At 42.9% G+C, this 19672-nt stretch overlaps 1 protein-coding gene and 1 long non-coding RNA gene across 7 annotated transcripts in view; one reads left to right on the top strand and one right to left on the bottom strand.

The window, feature by feature from the left end:
• The window catches only part of LOC121132974, a 28932-nt gene extending 23805 nt beyond the window's left edge, over window positions 1-5127 (bottom strand). Inside the window, exon 1 of the long non-coding RNA XR_005869684.1 lies at window positions 5011-5127. This is a non-coding gene — a long non-coding RNA (uncharacterized LOC121132974). The remainder of the gene's footprint in view (window positions 1-5010) is intronic.
• Dync1i1 (dynein cytoplasmic 1 intermediate chain 1) overlaps window positions 1-19672 on the top strand; it is a 293263-nt gene that overhangs the window by 253198 nt on the left and 20393 nt on the right. For all 6 annotated transcript variants that reach the window (XM_040728478.1, XM_040728477.1, XM_005082921.4 and 3 more), the window contains one exon: window positions 18726-18866. In XM_040728478.1, the coding sequence (XP_040584412.1) occupies window positions 18726-18866 (141 nt within the window). The remainder of the gene's footprint in view (window positions 1-18725; window positions 18867-19672) is intronic.

The raw sequence follows: 19672 nt of genomic DNA, 5'->3' as shown, positions 1-19672 counted from the left end.
TACATACTGGAAAATTATTTCATTATTATAGAGCTTTGTAAATAATAAATGGGATTTGTAGTGGAAAAATAAACATAATTAATCTATAAAAACTCTCCTTTCTCTTCCAAAGTGGAGTAACCAGCCTTCCCATAAATCCAGGGCAACCAAACCTCTGTGTTTACTACTGGAAGCTCACCAGCTCTGTGGAAGTTTCTGGAAAGGAATGTTGTGGAATTGGCGACAGATGGAAATAGCTTTCTCTCCTGTCCCCTGGTTCATTGGCTTGAACTAAGTCCAAGTCCAAAGCAAGACAGTGTCTGTGTTAGGTCATCGGCTTCTTTCTCACTTAAGACCTTCCGTAATGACTAAAAACTTGACTTTTTCCTTTTAAGAAATGTGCTGTCTTATTACAAAATGTCTCACAAAATGAAAACGTCTCAGAAAGGAAGCTATGCCAACAATCTCCACCTGGAGGGTTGGGGGAAGACAGGGCAATGCGATGTCTTTCTGCTTGCTTGAGACCAGTGGGAAAGTGTACACAGAAACAATCTAAAAAGGCTGACAATGACTAAGCCTGAAAATAAGGGGTCCCAGAAGGCCCAGTCGCCCCTTCTAGAAAGCTTAATAAGGACATCTTAGCAGAGTTCCTAAGCAGGCACTTGGCAGTTCAGGATTTTGCATTTTGGTCGCTTTCTTTCCTCTCTGGCCTGGGGCAGGGTGAACAAGGTAACTTTGGGAAGAGTTCGCAGCATCACTGCCCTAGGCACTGGTCTCTGATTCCTAGCTAGTCCCTGGGTACATTATGTTTAATATATTTTATATAAATATATTGAGGAATGGAAAACATAAAATCTGAGTGATTTGGGAGAAGTGGGGGACTTGGGGAAAGGCCCAGAGAGCCACAGATCTTGTGCAGGCCAACTTGACCTCTTCTTGACCTCTTTGGCTTCTGGCTTCTCCTCCTCAGCTTTCTTGTCTTCTGTGACTTCTCTCTTCTCTTCTGCATCATGTTCTTTTTCCTCCTCTGTTGTGACTCTTTTGACTTTCTTGAAATTAGAAGAGTTCTTGTGACCATCTTCTCCCTCAGAATTCCCTTTCACTCTTTGCCAGGCCCAGCTGCACTGCAGGGTGTGGCCAGGGACCAGTCCTAGAGAGTGATGCTTGATACACTTGGCTTCCACCTTCCCGTGAACTTCGTTTGTGCCAGATTAGTTTGATTCCCCAGCCTCCTTCTCCCTGTCCTGCTTTAACAGAGGTCAGCAAATAACCAGCCTTTGTTGCTATTTTCTATTAGAACCATTCCATTGAGCTGAAAAAATGGCTCAGGGGTTAAGAGCACTGCCTGCTCTTCCAGAGTTCCTGAGTTCAATTCCCAGCAACCACATGGTGGTTCACAACCATCTGTAATGAGATTGGGTGTCTTCTTCTGGCCTGCAGGGAAACATGCAGATAGAACACTGCATATATAAAACAAATAAATATTTTGTAAAAACTGGGAAGTAGCTCAAGTGACCTGAGTTAAGTTCCCAGCACCCACTGAAAAGCCAGGCATCCATGTAGGATGGCTCACAAATACCTCTAACTATAGCTCTAGGGAGCCTGGTGCCCCCTTCTGGTCTCTGTGATCACCCATATACACACATGGAAGAGAGAGAGAGAGAGAGAGAGAGAGAGAGAGAGAGAGAGAGAGAGAGAGAGAGAGAGAGAGAGAGAGAGAAACTCACCAACACAAACCAAACAAAAAGAACATTTGGTTAAGAAGATCTAAGAATCAACCTTCTTAAAGCACTTTGAAGTTCTCCACTTCAAATTCTCCAAGTTTTTTTTTTTCAGATAAGAAAACTGGCTTTAGGAGAAAGGTGAAAAAGAGGTATTTACCCTGTGATTTTAGCCCCATATTTCCATCTCATATTCATTATAATTGGGTTCAAAATCAGTGCACTAAATGTGAGTTAATATTTGAGCTGTCCACCTACTACTATTTACAGTTTAGTAGTGAACTCAGATTTGAGCAACTTACTGGATTTGATGGTTCAGTGGTTGGTAATTTTCAGCAACACTCACAGCCCCTCAATATAATGCCAATGACGTTCATTGAACTATGAGCTGCTTCTCTCTTTTCCACTGAGCACTGAGTTTCTTGAGGGCAGTAGCCAACTTCTACATCTCATCTATCTTCCCTCCAACTCTCAGTGGAGTTGTGATTATGCTGTGATATATGTCAACTGTTGTCTTGATTGACTGCAGATTAACAATAGGCTAAACTATGAGTTGTTGTATTTACTGCAAATGTATTTCAACTTGCACTCGGACGCTTTAAAGGTTCCCCAGTGGGTCTGCAAGGGTGTCTCTGTCTAGCCTAGGTACTTCATCTCTACTTCATTTTGCACCTATCACCTTTTCCCCCTGCCCTACTGATAGTCTCCTTCTGCCCAACCATTCATGTGCATGGATTTCACTTATGCTCATAACAGTTACGAACTAACTTATTTGTCTACAATACAAGCATCATGAAACCTGCAAAAAATAACACTGAAAATGGAATTATAGTTCTACTTCAAAATAAACACATATATTGCTTTCCCTATCTACTCAAAAGACAATTATATTTGGTCAGTTATTCGTGTATGAAATCAACACTCAAGGGGAACCTGATGTGCTCTTAGTATACTGCTATTACAAAGGTAGAAATGAACCCCAGCCCCTAACGTCAACAGATTCAGTATATATCTTCTTACTCTACCTTAAATAATGAATAGAAAATTTTTTCTCTCTTAAACACAGTATCCCTACATAATACTGGCCATCCTTGAACTTACTGTGTAGCACAGGCTGACCTCAAAAATCACAGAGATCCACCTGCCTCTGACTCTAAGGGTTGGGATTAGAGGCATCCCTCTGCCTCTGGTCAGTGGGTTTAGAGGTGGGTGCCACCACACTGAGCTGCAAATTCTTTAAAGAACAAAAGTTCCTGTCAGTATCCCATATTGCCTCATTTTCATTATAATGCAATTATAACTTAGCAGAACAAAGTATATATGTGTTCAGCACACAGCTACTTACTAAAAGCTTGTATTGCTGGAGTACCATGTAACAATGACATGAAAACACCCAGAGACTGTAGCACTAATTCTTATGGAAAGTGGAAACTGAAAGAAGCAAATAATCCATTCATGTTATTCACCACAGTTATAGGGGTAAAGTTTTCATAAAAACTGAGGAGACAATACAGGGTCACTGCTCTAAGGGACATACAGGGCTAGGTTTTTGCAAACCTGGATCACAATATTTTCATCAAGGAATCCATATATGATCTCACTTTGCAAGTGTTTCTGTTGGAAGGTTTATTACAAATTGTGATACATTTACAAGAGAATGTTGGTTCATTTTAACATTGGCTCCAGTCAACAGTACCTACATGAAGGAATCTCTCCAAAGCATGCAAGTTCTAGGAGGGAGCATCGTAGCTTACTGCAGCTTAGAACACCAGATGGCACTTAGTACTAGTCCTTTGGCCATTCAGAAGAGCAAAAGTCACCAACAAGAAGCAGAGATTCTAAAAAACTTGACACTCAATAGACACAAGGATCATCATATTTACATGCTGAGAACTGAAGCAGAAAGGCAGAGTGCTACGTGGAAAACTGAGTAGTTGGCAATGAAATAAGACTATAGTTGCCATAACTATTTAAGAGAGACTCGCAGAGTGTGCTGAGACAATTTCTAAAAAGAAGCTAGTGCTGGTGACATGATTCAGTGGGTAGCGGAGATTAGCACTAAGCCTGGCAAACCTGTGCTGACTTCTTAGAACCCAACCCATATGATGGGAGAAGAGAATAAACCAACTCCTGCAAGTTATTCTGATCTCCACATATGCAGCACACATACACATGTACACCTGCATACATACATGCACACACATACATACATATGCATACATGCATGCATGCACACATTCATATATACATAATACATATGTACATACGTAAATGTGAAAAGAAGCCAGAAGGGGCTGGAGAGATGGCTCGGTGGTTAAGAGCACTGACTGCTCTTCCAGAGGACCCGGGTTCTGTTCCCAGCACCCACGTGGCAGCTCACACCTGTCTCCAGTTCAGTGGATTTGGTATCCTTACACCAATGCACATAAAATAAAAGTTATATAAAGCATTTTAAAAAAAGAAAAGAAGCCAGAAGCTTAAAAAATAATAAAAAGAAGCTAGAAGCTGAAGAAGAGAATTTTTCAAAAGTTCTGTAAATGTTTGAGATTGGCTTATGGCCGTTTTGGACTCCATGGAGATGGCATGACTAGACAGTGACCAGGAGAGGGAATAGCAGACCTTTCAAGGGTAGAATGAAGCTTTGGTGCCCAAATAGAGTACAGCGGAGAAGACAGTGAACAGGCCCTACTTGCTGAAGCACACTATAGTAATTACAGGCGGAGAGGGATCCCTCAAAAGGCTTGGTCCAGCCATTCCCCCAGCGAGATCGATAGCCATGATTGTAGCCTGGCGCGTCTTGCTGCTGCACTGGCCATGGGATCTGTGTCATGACACTTTCTCAACGCGGCTATTTGTGCCGAGCCTGTCACTAGCTTGGCAGGAGGTAAAAATTACTTGACAGTCTCTCCTGGCTCTCGCCCAGCCTCAACATGCGAGCCAGTGGGCAGCAGAGTGGGTGGGTGGGTTACAGGGCGCAGGGAGTCCTTAAGACCTGCAGCCCTCAGAGAAGGAGAGTGAAGGGCGCAGCGAGGTTCACACAGATCTGGGAACACAGGTGCCGAGGGAGCATGCCCCCATAGCACAGTCCTAGGCCCTCCATCCTCTCTTCCTTTAGTGGGTCACTCTCAACGCGCCTCCTGCACGGCAATGGACTTGCCTCTCCAGTTCATTCAGTCCTCCCTGCCCCCCATTTTCAAAGCTCACGCTGGAATGTAAAACTCTCAGCTAACCACTCGTAGCCTAACCAGAAAGCCCCGTCACCCTCTCATTCTGCTGGTTTCCTATTAAACTGCAGATGTGGACCACTCACCATATGCGGGGCGTTCATTTCAACCCATTTGACTTCTTCAGGCAGGGTGATAACATTTGGGATTTCATTTTTGTTTGTCCTACAAGAGTCTTGAGTCTAGGCCAACAAAGCCCAGGCCCAGGATGAATGTGCTTCAGACCTCACTTTCTGTCAGGAGGCCAAGTGGCCTTGGGAGAGAGGGTGGAGCTGTCTGTGGAGACAGGATTTTCAGTTCTGCCCTTTGCCTCCGGAGCCAGGGCTCTGGCCCACCGCCAGCCTCATGGAGAGAAGATTATGGTGTTTTCTAGGTAATTTTAAAGAGTACAAGCCCAAAGCAAAGTCAGGTGGTTTCGAGTCTGCATTGAATTTTTCATGTTCAGGATTTGTCATGAGCCGGGTTTTCGACAGAGCTATATTTTAAATGATGAAGGGGGTTGGAGGCTTCTGGAGACAGGCATGTTTTGGTTGTTTGCTAATGACCTCTGGTTTTGCTTATGCGGAGTCTTGTTAACAAATTGAAATGTAGCGAAATAAACCATTCTCTTTCTTCCCTGCTTTCTTTCTTCCTTTTTCCCCCTTCTTTCTCTTCTTTTTTAAACAATAGGAACCGTTGCGATACACTGTCAAAACTGAGCTACAGATATTGGTTATTGTAGCATCATTAATACCGTGCAAAGATAAATTAGTCACTTTGGCAATCAAACACATTCTTCAGATCTCCTGTCTGTGCTTTAAGCAGAGCCTTCGCCTGGTGTTTGATAGATCCTATTGTTAAGAGAACTGCAGAAATGTATTCAAAAATTCTTTGAAATTTTTCCAACTTCGAGAACGCATTCAGCAGTAATTAGCCTTCAAGGCGGCTGCTGAGGAGAGCTTGGCAGGGGGTTGCTCTCGAGTCTACAAGTGAACCCCAGGCCCTGTGTGAGAGGGTGTCAGCTTTAGGACGCATGCCAGCTCCGCCCTATGTGCCTACCCTGTCTACCCTCTCACCGGATGCCATGCTACCTACTGAACCTCTTTCCTGGTAGAAAGCGAGGTTGAGGCAGAGGGTGCAGGGAGCGGCAGGACCAAACCTGAATCAACTCTGAACTAAATCAGGCTTAGGTGACCTGGGAGAAGGTTCGATGAGCAAAGTGCTTACTGTGGCCGGCGAGAGTGTGAGTTCAGATCCCCAGCCCCCTGCACTAAACCAGGCTTGGCAGCTCCCATCTGGGAGGCAGGCACAGCAGGATCCCAGGAGCTTGCTGGGCAACCAACCAAGCCAATCAGTGAGTTCCAGGCTCAAAGACAGACCTGTCTCAAAGAGCGATGGAGGAAAGCATCTAATATTGACCTCCACATGTTCAGGCACAGGCATATACACTTACATGTAAGAACATGTATGTACATGCATACACTACACATATAAAACTATAAGCAAAAAAGAGAAAACAACTCTGACCCTAGGTGTCAAATCTGCCATATCCTAGTTAAGGTTAGGCAGATCCGTGGGGTGGTTTATATGGAGACCACAGAATGTCCCTTTCCCTATCATTACCTGATCACATGTCACAAGAGTGTGACAGGCATTATATAAACCAAGCTGAAATTTTTCAAAAGGCTTTGCCGTCTCCAGAACTGGGGGGACATAATTTATATTCATTCCACCCAACTTGTTCCTTTCACCAGAAGGCACAGTAAAGCTAACCATGAAGCCACTGTCACTGGTTGCAAAGGGACGTGTTCAGAAAAGACAGAGGTGGCTGCTCAGAAGCAGAGTGTCCGGGATGGCCAGACATCCTTCCGTGGAGGCAGAATCGTCAGTAGATAAACCCCAGAGGGCATCCATGGATGAGGGGCAAATGGAACCTTGCTCTGCTGCCCCTTTAAGTTATGAGTTCATTAGCTTTTCTGAAGAAAGTATCGTGGACGGAGAGGCTTCAACAGCAGTATCGTATCTCCTCACCGTTTTGATACCAAAGTGCTACGAGAAGGGGCGTCTTCTCGGAGACTCTCTCTGTAACCTACCAACGGCCGTCTTCCCTCTGAGTCTCCAAGTGGTCCTCCTCCAGCACAAGTCTGGGTCCTACACTCTCCTTATAAAGACACTGCTCCCATTGCATTACATTTCCCAAAGCCAATTTTAAACTTAATTGCCTGTTAGAAGGCTGTATCTCCAAAGACAGCAATCACGTTCTACAGTACTGGGAACAGGAATTTAATTTTGAAAGCAATGCAGTTCTTCCCATAGTGAAAACTGAGGCTACTTCAGTATCCTGGTTTACCCTTGTTTGTGGACCAGAAATCAACCCTGACAGCATCGCCGTTTCACAGGACATCTCTTCACCACCCTGGCTCCTAGTACCTGAGTGCTATCTACAGTCTCTCCAAGACTAATGCCCAGGGCCGTAGGACCTTGAGGGGAAGTACAGCTGGTGCAGTGAGGTTGCTGTGGCAGTTGGCTCTGCTGATGGTGAATGGAAAAACCACTTCATCCAGGGGTACCACCTTCACAGCTGTTCTGCCCACGCCCAGCTGTCACGCAGTGCTGATTTGGATCCAGGCTCTGTGCCATTCAGCTTCCTGGTTTCACTGCTCTTCCTGGACAGACACATGGGTCTATCTCAGGAGAGCTGAGTTCATGTCTTTCCCACATGCACACAAATCATTTGAAATGCAAGACTTCCAAAGAAATTATGGGCATATACTGATGTTTTAAGTTTCATCTGTTTTTAATAGGATAGAGCGCATCATATGCTTAATTTCTTTTTCTGTGGTACAAAGACTATTCCTGGCTAGATTTACCACACTGATTTACAGAGTGGCTATGCTTGTTTACATTCCCAGCAGCAATGTGTGAGGGCCCCAGACCTGCGCCACCATTTTTTTGTTTGTTTGTTTGTTTGTTTTGTTTTTTTTCTTCATAGCAGTCATTCCAAATGGATAAGATGGAATCCCGATGTAATTTACATATGTATTTTCCTGGCATTGAACGTTTTTTTATGTGTGTATTGGAGAGTTGTAGTTCCTATGAGAACTCTTTACTCAAATGCCATGCCCGCCTATCAACTGGATGGTTGGGTTTTGGGCTTTCACTTTTGAGTCATTTCCAAATTCCAGGTATCAGTCTCCTGTCAGGTGCACAGCTGGCAGAAGCTCTTGGAAACTCAGTGTGTCAGCACTGGGCACTGTTCATCCCATCCCTTCCTTAACCAACGCTCTTACTCCTCTCGTGTCTGTCTTTAACGCCAGCAGCGAGCCCTGAACCCATAGGTGCGAAGGCTTCATCTTAGTAGGCATCGTCTGGCACTCTGCCCCACTCATTCTTCCAGCCTTGGTTTTGTTCTCCCAGTTTACCTTGACGTAGCCTTCTTTCTCTTAATGACGGCTTTCTTGTCCCTCAATACTTCTTGTAAACGAGTCCCTGTCCTGTCTTAACGCCATCTCTCTATTCCTATTGTCTGCTTAACTCGAGAGTCACTGATAGGCCCAAATGCACCATGTTTAAAATGCCAGCCCCTCGCTCTACTTCATCCATCTTCTACTCAGCTACAGGTACCAACTACGCAGTCATCCTTACTAAAAAAAGATGACATCTTGCACATGGATGTTAGGTATCTTCAGACGTATTTAATACACGGCACATTTGTCAATGCATGCTCAATGAATTAGCAGGTATTGACTGCATCGAGAAGTCTTTATATACCCATGACCACAGTATTTTATCTGTGGGGGTAAATGCTCAGGCCTACTAGCGCTTTCCCAGCTCTCAAGTGGACATCTAACTGGGAATGCCACCCTAACTTATGTGAGCAGGCTTTGCTCCCACCACTTGACTGTCTGCCTTCCCATCTGTCAGTGTCTCTGCGTCTTTCAAAGTAGGCCTCCTCACCTGATCTAGCTAATGCCTGCCTGGACCACATCAGAGGGCAACCTAGAAGCCAGTCTTGGAATTCCACTGGCACCTGACAGAGTCAACACCCGGATGTATACCTGTTCTCTTTCTTTGGCGTAAACAAGACAGGCAGCTGTTCTGCTTTCTGAGGATTCTCAGACAAAGTAACTTCCTTGATGAGTTTTACCTAGGAATGTGTCTTGCAGGACGAACTTGTATCTCTCTTTTCTTCAGACAGTGCGATCTCTGCACATCCTTGTGATTCCGGTGTGTTCCCTTTCATCTTGGTTTTCATGCCGCTTGGATCTGCTTCCATACCGGATTGCAATAACCACTCATCAGGATGGCAGCACAGCTATGCAGTCTTCCTGCCCCTGTTAGAGCTCTCCGCTGAGTGTTTTCTCTTAATTTTGCAAGTTACATAACTTGAAGATACAGCAGATCTTCTTGGAATAAAGTGTAAAAATACATCTCCAAGCACATGATTTCCATTTCAGATTTCCCATTCTCCTGTCTGGATAGTTAGTGCTTATGAACAGAGTCAACATTTGTTGACTCCCATTGGTTGCCTAAGGTAGTAAGCCTGTATTCTGTTCTCAACAGATCACTGATCTCCTACCTGAAATGCATGCTTTGTGGAAGGAAGTTAGAGCATCTACAAATGAGATGAATGCCTTCTAAAATGATGTCATCTTAACAATGTGTGTTTCTGCTACTGTGCTTTTAAATGTCCAAAGTAGCAGAAGGAAAATACACACAATAAAAACTAAAGTTTTAACTTTTACAAGCAAGATGAACAAAATTGAGGTTCCACTTTGGTAAAGGTTTACCAGATAACAGAAAACACTATCCCCACAACTCCAGAAGTCTCTTGGTGCCTTTCTGATAAAGGTGATATCCAGGCTGTGTCTGGTTTACTTGGTTTTTTGTTTCGTTAGTTTGGTTTGGTTTGGTTGTTTTTACCTTATCATCATTTTTATCCCTTCTCCTCTCCTTTCTTAGCAACAGACAATAAACATTACAATTGGCTTTCGATGAAAGTGCCTGTGCTGTCACCAATCCACACATTTGCTGCATCCCTTTTGAAAAGCTCTCCCATGCAGAATACTTTAACTGTGAAGGAAACCACAGAAGTAATCATCAAGCCATGTCCCAGCTCAGCCTGTATGCATAGTTCCTGTCCTTTGCTTCCACAGCCTTCCTCAACACTCATCCACGGACACATGCTTTTGAGCTGCCGAATATTTATGCAGACATGTGTGACTAATTCATACAATACAAACACTTTGGGGACTTAAAATTCACCCAGATCACTGGGCTTTCTCATTGTGCAAAGAGTAAAGGCTTGGTAAGTCCTTTCTTTTGCTCTGTCAATCAGCAGGGAAGGGAAACGTTAAGCTGTATTTTAATGATATGCTGCACAGGTTAACTCCTCAAGCATGGCCTTCCAAATAATATTGCTGGGTGTGGGGAGATGCACACCAGTTACTTATAAAATTAAAGGTTCCCCTCCATCCAGGCCCCCTGCATTAAGTATCGTTTTACATCTAATATTGTGAGATAATTTTTACCCCCAAAGTAGCTGTTTTGAGATCAAACAAATACAGGTCTATCTTTATCAGTCTTCTGTGACTTCTTCACTTTACAAATTGTCTAGGACAGAAAGTAATCCAAGCAATCACATGGCTGTTTACAGTATCATCTCACCTCACGCTGACCTCACGCTTAGTTCATGTTTGCTTTCTTCAACAAAGAGTAATTCCAGTTTGGCTGAGTGAGAATAGAACTGTCAAATCTGTTGCGAAGATATGGCTAACTCAGGCAGACTGTGTGCAACTTCTGTTTTTTAGTCTTCTCTGTTCTGGTTCTCATCAAAATTAAAATAAATATGTCAGCTATATTAGTATTAAATATTATACAAAAGGTATAGTACATTTAATATGGGAGACATAAGCAAGATGAGCTAACAAACTTCACCCTTACTCTGAAAATGCATCCAAACACATGCACATGCACATGCACACACACACACACACACACACACACACACACACACACATGCACACACATATGGACAAGCACATTCACACACCTAAATGCTATATTCAGATGCAGTGAACTCACCAATATCAGATTAGCTTTGGTAATTGGCAAATAAATATCAACTTAGATATGTCAGAAATAAATACGATGGGGGAATCAAAGTAGAATCTATTGTTCTAGATTTGTAATTTGATATTTTTTAGTTTGTGCATATAAAGCATTCATCTAGCTGTCACTACCTGACAAGACTGAGCCTCTCAAAAAAACATCACCAACAGAAGGGCTCATGAGACCCCCACACCTCCCTAAGAATCTACTAGACTTTCATAGTTTCTGGATTGCCAGTGGCAGAGGGGGGTGGGAGCAACTCCTAAGCTGTCGATGCCTAAGTGAGTAACTCCTCACAAAGAAAAGTTTTAAAAACATCAAAGTAGGAGGGGGCTTTATGAGAAGACGTAGTTCAGTGGGAGTGTAAGGGAAGTAAAAGGGATTAATGGGACAGATAATTCTAGTATTTTATGTGTGTGTTTGTGACTGTGTTTATAAAGTTATGGAAGAATAGATTTTAAAATTTGTGTATAATTGATGCTATAAGTCAGTTGGAAAAACACAAAATTATGCTTCATCTCTAGCACTGCATAAAACCAGAGGAGCAGGAGTTCAAGGTCATCCCCAGCTACAGAGTTAGTTCCAGTTCAGCCATGGCTACCTGACATCCTGCCTCAAACAAGATCAACAACAAAAGAGTGCTTCTATCTGTAATAGTTTGTAAGATCCATGTCCTAAAGTAGAGATCGGCACTTCAAACTATTTCAGTGGAAATATTTTGCCATACGGCCTACTAACTAGTAAAACACCGTTGAACAACTTGACATTCAAGTCATAATGAACAAATAGAACTCAGGCTGGCAGGCACTGTCTGTCTTTCTGCTTCTAATTCTTCATCACTTCCAGGCCCAGACACAACCACATATCTTGCTGCTTCCAGGGGTTCATTCTCCCCCTTTGCCCCTCCGATCCTTCACAGAGATATTCACATCTTCTCTCCTTCTTTCTGGAACTCTCTAATCATCCTGACCTTCATGGGTTTACAGGATGTTTGTTAAGAGAAGCTTTTTCCTTTTGCTAGCCGCTTTGGTTTATCCCCCGCCAGTCGCCTGGGCTCTGCCGCGCCAGCCTGGTTCTAGAGCCGCATCAGTCCCAAATAAACACACAGAAGGCTATATTCATTATGAAGCTGTTGGCCTTGCTTGTCTCTTACTGGCTAGCTCTGCTTTAAGTAATTACCCCATAATTGTTAATCTAAGTATGTTTCTTACCGGAGAATAGTTCCGGACTTCCTACCCCATGCGGTTACATCTCGAACTCCTGGTGTTACTCCTACCCAGAGTCCTCCTGGACTCCTAGCCCCACCTATCTAGATTCCTATTGGCCAGACAGTGCTTTATTAGCATAAGACTTCCCCAACAGATGTTTTGTTGCCCAGCTAATACGATGCTGAATATAGTAGCAACAGAGCTGGAAAACATACAACCAATAAAGGAGACTCGAGTCTGCTCGTCTCTTTCTGTTGCTCCACAATTCTTCCAGAAGAAAGAAGATGTGGCTTGGGAGAAAAGCTGCAGAAGGAGTGAAGAAACTCAGCTGCCCCCAGTGTTGGAGACCCAATCCTCTTCTCCGCAATTCCAAAGAGCAGCTCCACTGTTTAACGTTTTCACTGTGTGTCCATAAAATGTGTGTCACTAGAACGCCAGTTTTAAAAACCTTGAGGTCAAGGTGACATTCATAAAACTGTCAGTGTGGGAAATACTCCCTTTATGAATTAAGCAAAGCTTGTAGCTTTCCCTGTAGCTTTGAACACTCGCATGCTAGTCAAAACCTGTGAATATGTGTACATTCTTTTTTATGGATAATTGGGCTCTTTATTGGTGGCGCCTCCTGGATTAGGAGGATTCTTCCATGCAAATAAGCGGGAAAGGAAGGGCAGAGCAACAAAGAACGCCTTTCATGTCCCTTCTCTCGGGTAACTAACGTCGAGTTCCTAGACGTCCATAATCATCTTTCAAATTGTTTTACATCAACTAGTTCATACGGAAATCTTTACAAAACCAATAAACTGTCCTGTTCTACATGTTCTGGTGAGAATCGTTTACCCAAAGTGCTGGTGTCTATGCTTCAGCCTCTATCTGAAGACAAAGTCATCAGACAGCAATCACGTGCATTGTTATTTAAACAGAGGCCACAGAAGTTAAGATGTACTTTATGCATTCGAAGAACCTCAAATTAAATTGCACATGAAAATTTTCAATGTTGCTACTGATTTTGCAACACCTCTCTGGGTTCAAGAGCATTGGTTTCTTTGGTTTGGTTTGGGAGTTTTTATTTATTTGTTTGTTTAACCACTTTCTTTTTATGGTAGAAGCATCCATTTTGTGTAAGCCTGAAATTTTGGGGTCCTTTGGTGACTTTTTCTTTCTTAAAGTGATACTGTAGTCTCACATTTCGATGTTTCCTGGATGAACTGGCTGGCTGTTTCTTTTAATCACTTCTTAGGAACCCACAGAACAATTTTTGGGGGATATTTTCTTGTTACTCGTATTGGCCATCATCTTTCGCCCGCAAGAAGATATTGTTTCTAGGTGGTATCCCTTTGTTTTCCTTCTGCTTCAGAACTCAGAGTTTGAAACTGTATTATTAGTTTTCTGCCTTTTCCCCTATCTATCTGAGTAGCATCCTCTACAAAATACCCCATCCCCAACAAAAGAGATGTTCACAGGTTAGGTACCCATTTCTACATCTGCTTGGAAAGTTCATCGTTTAGAAACCAGCCCAACCTCAATAAGCACATATGATATTTAGGCTGTTGGAAAAAAAATTTTTTTTGGTTTTTACGGCACAGGGTTTCTCTGTATTGTTTTGGAGGCTGTCGATCCAGCCCGGCCTCGAACTCACAGAGATCCGCCTGCCTCTGCCTCCCGAGTGCTGGGATTAAAGGCGTGCACCACCACCGCCTGGCTGGCTGTTGGGAAATATTTTAACACAAGCCTTTCTATTATCCAACCTTCAGAGGACTAAATTTTGTAGGGATGATTAGAGGTAAATGAGTCTGACCAAGAACACAGAGGAAAATGGTCATGTCAGTCTCTGTAATCTCAGTATGTGTCAAGAACAGAAAGCCATCCCTGTGGCAACCATTTCTGAGTTAACAGGTTGGAGCATGGGCGGGCCTATTGGTTGTTTGCTTATAAAGCACAGCCTGGTTCTAGAGTCTTCACTACAGAATGCTGCATATTAGGAATTTAGTTCCTTTAAACAGATTTCACTGCCTGAGTCTCTAATGCAAATTCAGTATTTCATATTTTTCAGTTGATCAAAGAGAAAAACTGTTAGTACACCTACTTCAATTTCTTGGTTTTACATAATTATTTTACTAAGTTACAGAGTTTGGAAAGTATTTAAAATTGTTTAAACTGTTCATAGACTGTGATCCAAGTTCTGTGAACATCAAGTAAGGCGGTACCATTGAGCAGTCCTTTAGAAAACCAAACTTTTCTGCACACTCTATTTAAGTCCATCCTTGCTGCTCAGTAACGTGGCACATATCAGAACCATCTAGAATCATAAAGGAGAGCCCAACCATCAGAGCACCAGCTCCCATCCTACACATAAGAAAACTGACATTTAGCACGAGCTAAAATTTCCCAAGTGCTGCAGCTTTCTCCTGCCTTTCATGACCTTTCTGCCTGGTCCTAGCATTGCTACTCCTGTCTCTCAGCTGCCATCATTGTAGCCATTACCAGAGGCATCCGGTCAGAGAACTGGAGCTGAGTCTTTGCTCTCTTGCTCTTTTTATCCTACTTTCCAAGGCAAGAGCCCTGCTATGCTCTTCCGGCTAAAGGACACTTCCCATCCTGTTTCTAGCATGTAGGTGGAAATTTTCCTTTCTCCCCACCAAACGACCCCTCAGAAGTATGGATGATATCCTCAATGGCATTAATAACTAGGTTAGGGGAGGAAAAAACAGAAATAATTGTTTACCTATTTGTACATGTCATTTACTGTGTGCTTAGTAAATATTGGTTGAATTGCACGGACGGGTGAAGACTAGAGGATTTACTGTTTTTTTCAGTAAAGACTGAGGACGAGGTAGAAAGACCCCAGAGGGCCTGCAAATAGACGATGTACTTAACAACTAGAAACCCTGAGACCCAAAACTACCTCCCAGCCTCCACAACCTACTCACTTTGCTGAGCTATAATTTTCTTTTCCATAAACACCATCTACCTTTCAGAAATTTTATGCGGATTAAGTCAGACAATGTATGTGCCTGGCCCACAGCAACCCTTCTCTCCTGCCCTTCACATCAGTTGGTGCTGGTCGGCCACTAGCTTTGTCTGAACGTCATCAAACTGAAAGCAAGCGGGGTTGCTCCATGCGTTCTAGTGGAACCACACACCTGGAGACCCCGGGAAGCCTAGGGACTTAATTTCAGTGGCATGTGCCACACACGCACGGGTGGCGGATGACGACGGTTTCCTTTTCCTTTTTCGACACAGGGCTGACGCTGAGCATGGCGTTTGCAAGGGAAACATTCAGGTGAAGGGGGTTTTGTCTAGTGAAATCTGACTGCTTTGCAAAACACTTTCTACGGCAGCACGCTGTGGAGCAATATTTAGTTAACTAAACGACCTCGGGTATTTTCTAGAGTAAATGTTTAAAATCATGAAGCCTCTGAGGCTTTGATATACACAAAGGATACTGTGAGAGTCCTTCTCAAAATCACTGGCGGTGTTTGTCCCCACCCTGTCTTTTCACAATCTGTGGTATTCGGAACTCAATACCCATGCCCCAGCGTGTGATCTCTGAAATTTATGTCTCACAAACTCAAAAGCTTGGGATTCGGTGCTTTCAATGTATTTTATGAAAACGTTAATATTTCATGATATTAATATTTATCATACATTTTTAAAACATTAAGCACTTAAAGCAAATCTTTAATAATGTTATCCTTGGAGACAAAAAGAAATGGAGTGATCAAATACTTTATTGGACAAAGCGTAATTACATTCAACATAGCACTAGTATACAAGTGGCATTTCTGCACCTGTGTTTTCTGCCTGTGCAGGATTGATCCACAGATAGGAGCCCAGATGGTATAGGAATGAGTTCAGTAAGTTTCCCAACCTATGAACTTATCAAGGTTAACAGCCTTTGAGAATGTAAACCCTCCTTCCCTTTCTCAAGCACACCTACTGTAGTCAAGCATGACTTCCACAGCAACTTTTGTAGTAGAAGGTTCAGCCTTGGGGGTTAGAGGGGAGGAAGAGACTGCAGGTAGGTAAGAAAAAAATAGTGTTTCAATCAATATGATGAACAGGAAAAAAACTGAAAAAGAGAAGTTATTTCCAGATGTTTCCAAGTCATGTCTCAGGATAGAGTCTAATTTTTACTGAACTTCTTGGGAAAGAAAAATATCAAAAAGAAAAAGAGGAAGCGTCCTATAAAAATTAACAGGATAACTTGTTAAGGGGATTGGCATGTCTTCTGATGACAGATCCTAGAAGAGTGACTGTTTAAAGCTGGGCATGTTAATTGATCAGAACAATGATGGTAGGTGTGTTGTATGTTTATTGAATATCTGTATGAGTATCCACATCAACAGCTCTGTGTTCTCAGTTGTACTGTTGGCTGAATGAATGAGAGAGGACACTAAGAATTCACTCTTAAAACAGGTTTGCCTTCACTGTCATTGACTTTAAAAGAAATGCTCTGGGTTCTCTAACAAGTAGTGACCAGCTAGCTATAAAACCAAGAGTCTGCACTAGCATTTCTTTGTCTTTTGCAATAAATTAGAATGTAATATATACAACTGTCAGAGAAGAACCATGCTTTCTTTTTTAATATATATTATATACATATAATATATATAATGTGTCATTTCCCCATATGTATATGTATATGGGGAAATGACACAATCATGCTATTAGGTAATAATTTGGCACTTGGATTTTCTGGGAAATGTTTGAGTTATGTAATACAAACAATGAAAGGAAGACATAGGTAAGTAGCAAATAATTCTGGCTTCTAATCATATTGCAGACATGAGATTTAAAACATTTTTGTGTAAAACTTACAGAGTAATAATATGCTAGACTATAATACAAATGCCTAGTTTACTCCTTTGTGGTATTTCAGTGACAAATATTGTTTTTCAAATTACACGCCCTCGCAGACAGTTTTGAAGTTAAAAATATGATGCATCTATCTTCTATAGAAACACTCCAAACACACACACACACACACACACACACACACACACTCCACTGGTCCAACCTGTGTTGCTTCAGTCTATCTAAACTTAGTTTGCACCAAACCAGTGACTTTCAAATGTCAAAAAAATGCACACAACGGAAAGAAATAAATTACAGTTACTACCATAACACGTTGTTGTATTGTGTTTCCGTTAAAGAACTGTGGGTTTGCACTGATTTTCTCCACTTCAGTTTCAGCACATGTACTTTGGACACTTTGCATGCACAAGCAGCCCACATTGGCAGCTCGCTCTGATATTTGGAGCTGATTCCCTACAGATGTGTTCTTTGAATATCCGAAGCAGAAAGCATTTGATTGTTATATTGTGTGTTATCTTTTTCTTGATCTTACCACCCTGGCCTGTGTGGGCATTCCATAGAGCCTGAGAAGAGACTACAGACAGCTGACTTGAGGAAGAAGACAAAAATTCCCATTGTTTAGATTTCTGTCAGAGGATATAAGAATAGTTAATTTCTTTTATCTCTGGGGCTTTCATTATCATTTAAATTTCATTTTACATTAATTGATCAGGGATTAGTAAAGCCATTATGCAGAAATTAGAATAAGACAAGCCAGATGGAATGAATAATTCATAAAGTCCAATTACGTTTTATTTCTGGTGTACTTTCAAACTTGCCTCTGACTTCTGCGCTATTTTGATGTGACAATATTCGCTGGAAATCAAGTGTGCCGTTTTAATTTATTATATCCCTCTGGAGTGGAGACATTTGTATGCAGTGGAAGAATGTTCAGTGTTTCCCCTCAGAACATCAACCTTAGGGGTCTTAAAAATCCTTAGTGATTTAGAAAGGATGACATATTTTCTGTGTAAGTTCAGCGGTTCTACAATGAGCTGCATCACTCCACTTGGTTCAGGTAAACTAACCCTGAAGGTTAGGGAGGTTAAGGGTATCGAATGGCGAGATTCCCACTTTCCTATAAAAGCTGAAACCCCTTTACAGGTATTTGTTCCCTTTCCTCGCCTCAAAGGAAACGTTAAAATATGCATTTGGCCTGTAGTTGAACAGGAAGCGTCCGCCCTCGCTGCAGCAACAAGCGAGGACCACGAGGTGGCAGACGTTGCCTTCGGTGCAGAACCAGGGTTCCCAGGGACCGCCCGAGCTTCGGAGCATCCCAGCGGGTCCAAGCCCCTCGGACCACTGCTGCTTTCAGGCTCCCTCGCCTTGCACAGCTTGGCCCCGCAAGAATTCTAAGCTAATGGCAGTCGCGTCCACCTGTCTGGAATGTCGCTTACAACTGTGTCTGAAACCGCCTCACTCGGCAGGTCCGGCCCCGGCCCATTCAGTGTATCCCCCAACCCCCCGGGATTTATTTATGCCACTGGACAGTTGTAGTCACATTAAAGCTCCGGTTCACCTTCTCGAGGACTTTCATCTCGGGAAGTTTTATGACACTTGGTGAATGTGCAAAGTTTTTAATTAGGCTCTCTAGACAGCCCGAGGCGGCGGCAGCGCCACTAAGTCTTCACGGTCTCTCTGCTTTACAGCACAACAAGCCGCTCTACTCCTTTGAAGACAATGCAGACTATGTGTACGATGTCATGTGGTCCCCTGTGCATCCCGCGCTCTTTGCCTGCGTGGACGGGATGGGGCGCTTGGACCTCTGGAACCTCAACAGTGACACCGAGGTGAGCAGCGCAGGCGTCCGGGCCCAGGGCTGGGAGGGGGCACCCGGAGCCACTCTGAAGTCTGATTCTTCCTTTCAAAACAACAAAAACCAAAAACCAAAAACTGGCCTTTTGTGGTGGGACCCTCCAGTTGCCTCTGGGCTGCGCCCTTCGCCCCCCACCCCTCCGCGCTCCCCCATTTCTTGACTATCCAGAAGGGATCCAGGAGATGCTTTGCCCAAAACCCATGTTACTCCATCCCTCAACTGGGAAAGATCTTAGACGAATACTGACAGAGCACACATCTCTCTCTCTCTCTCTCTCTCTCTCTCTCTCTCTCTCTCTCTCTCTCTCTCTCTCTCTCTCTCTCTCTCTCTCTCTCTCGCACACACACACTTTTTTTTCAAGAGCACAAGGTGTATTCACACATTTCCCTAAGGTATAGGACCCACAGTGTTGAAATGACTCCTGGCAGACACTCGGAAAAGAAAGCTTTTGTGGATACTGTTTTTAGATGGGTTATTGAAATGAGGTGACTCTGTCAGTGTTGGCTATTTGTAAAATTCCCGTTTGACTCCATAAAAGATGATTCTCTTCGCTGCTGTCTGTTTGGATCCACCACTCATTTAATTTTTACCAAGGAAATATTCCTTGTCTACAATATCGAACTCAAAGGCAGTAATGCCTAACTTTGGACACAAGTATTTTTTTAAAGTGGGTTTTTAACATGTCGCAATCATGTCATTCACAAGTGAAAAAAATGCCTATTTCTAAAAAGAAAGTTGATAATTAAATGATTATTTTTGAAGTATGTATCATCTACTTTG

This window comes from Mesocricetus auratus, unplaced genomic scaffold (assembly GCF_017639785.1).
Source record: "Mesocricetus auratus isolate SY011 unplaced genomic scaffold, BCM_Maur_2.0 Super-Scaffold_100019, whole genome shotgun sequence".
Taxonomy (NCBI): domain Eukaryota; kingdom Metazoa; phylum Chordata; class Mammalia; order Rodentia; family Cricetidae; genus Mesocricetus; species Mesocricetus auratus.
This window is presented reverse-complemented; position numbering and strand designations above follow the sequence as displayed.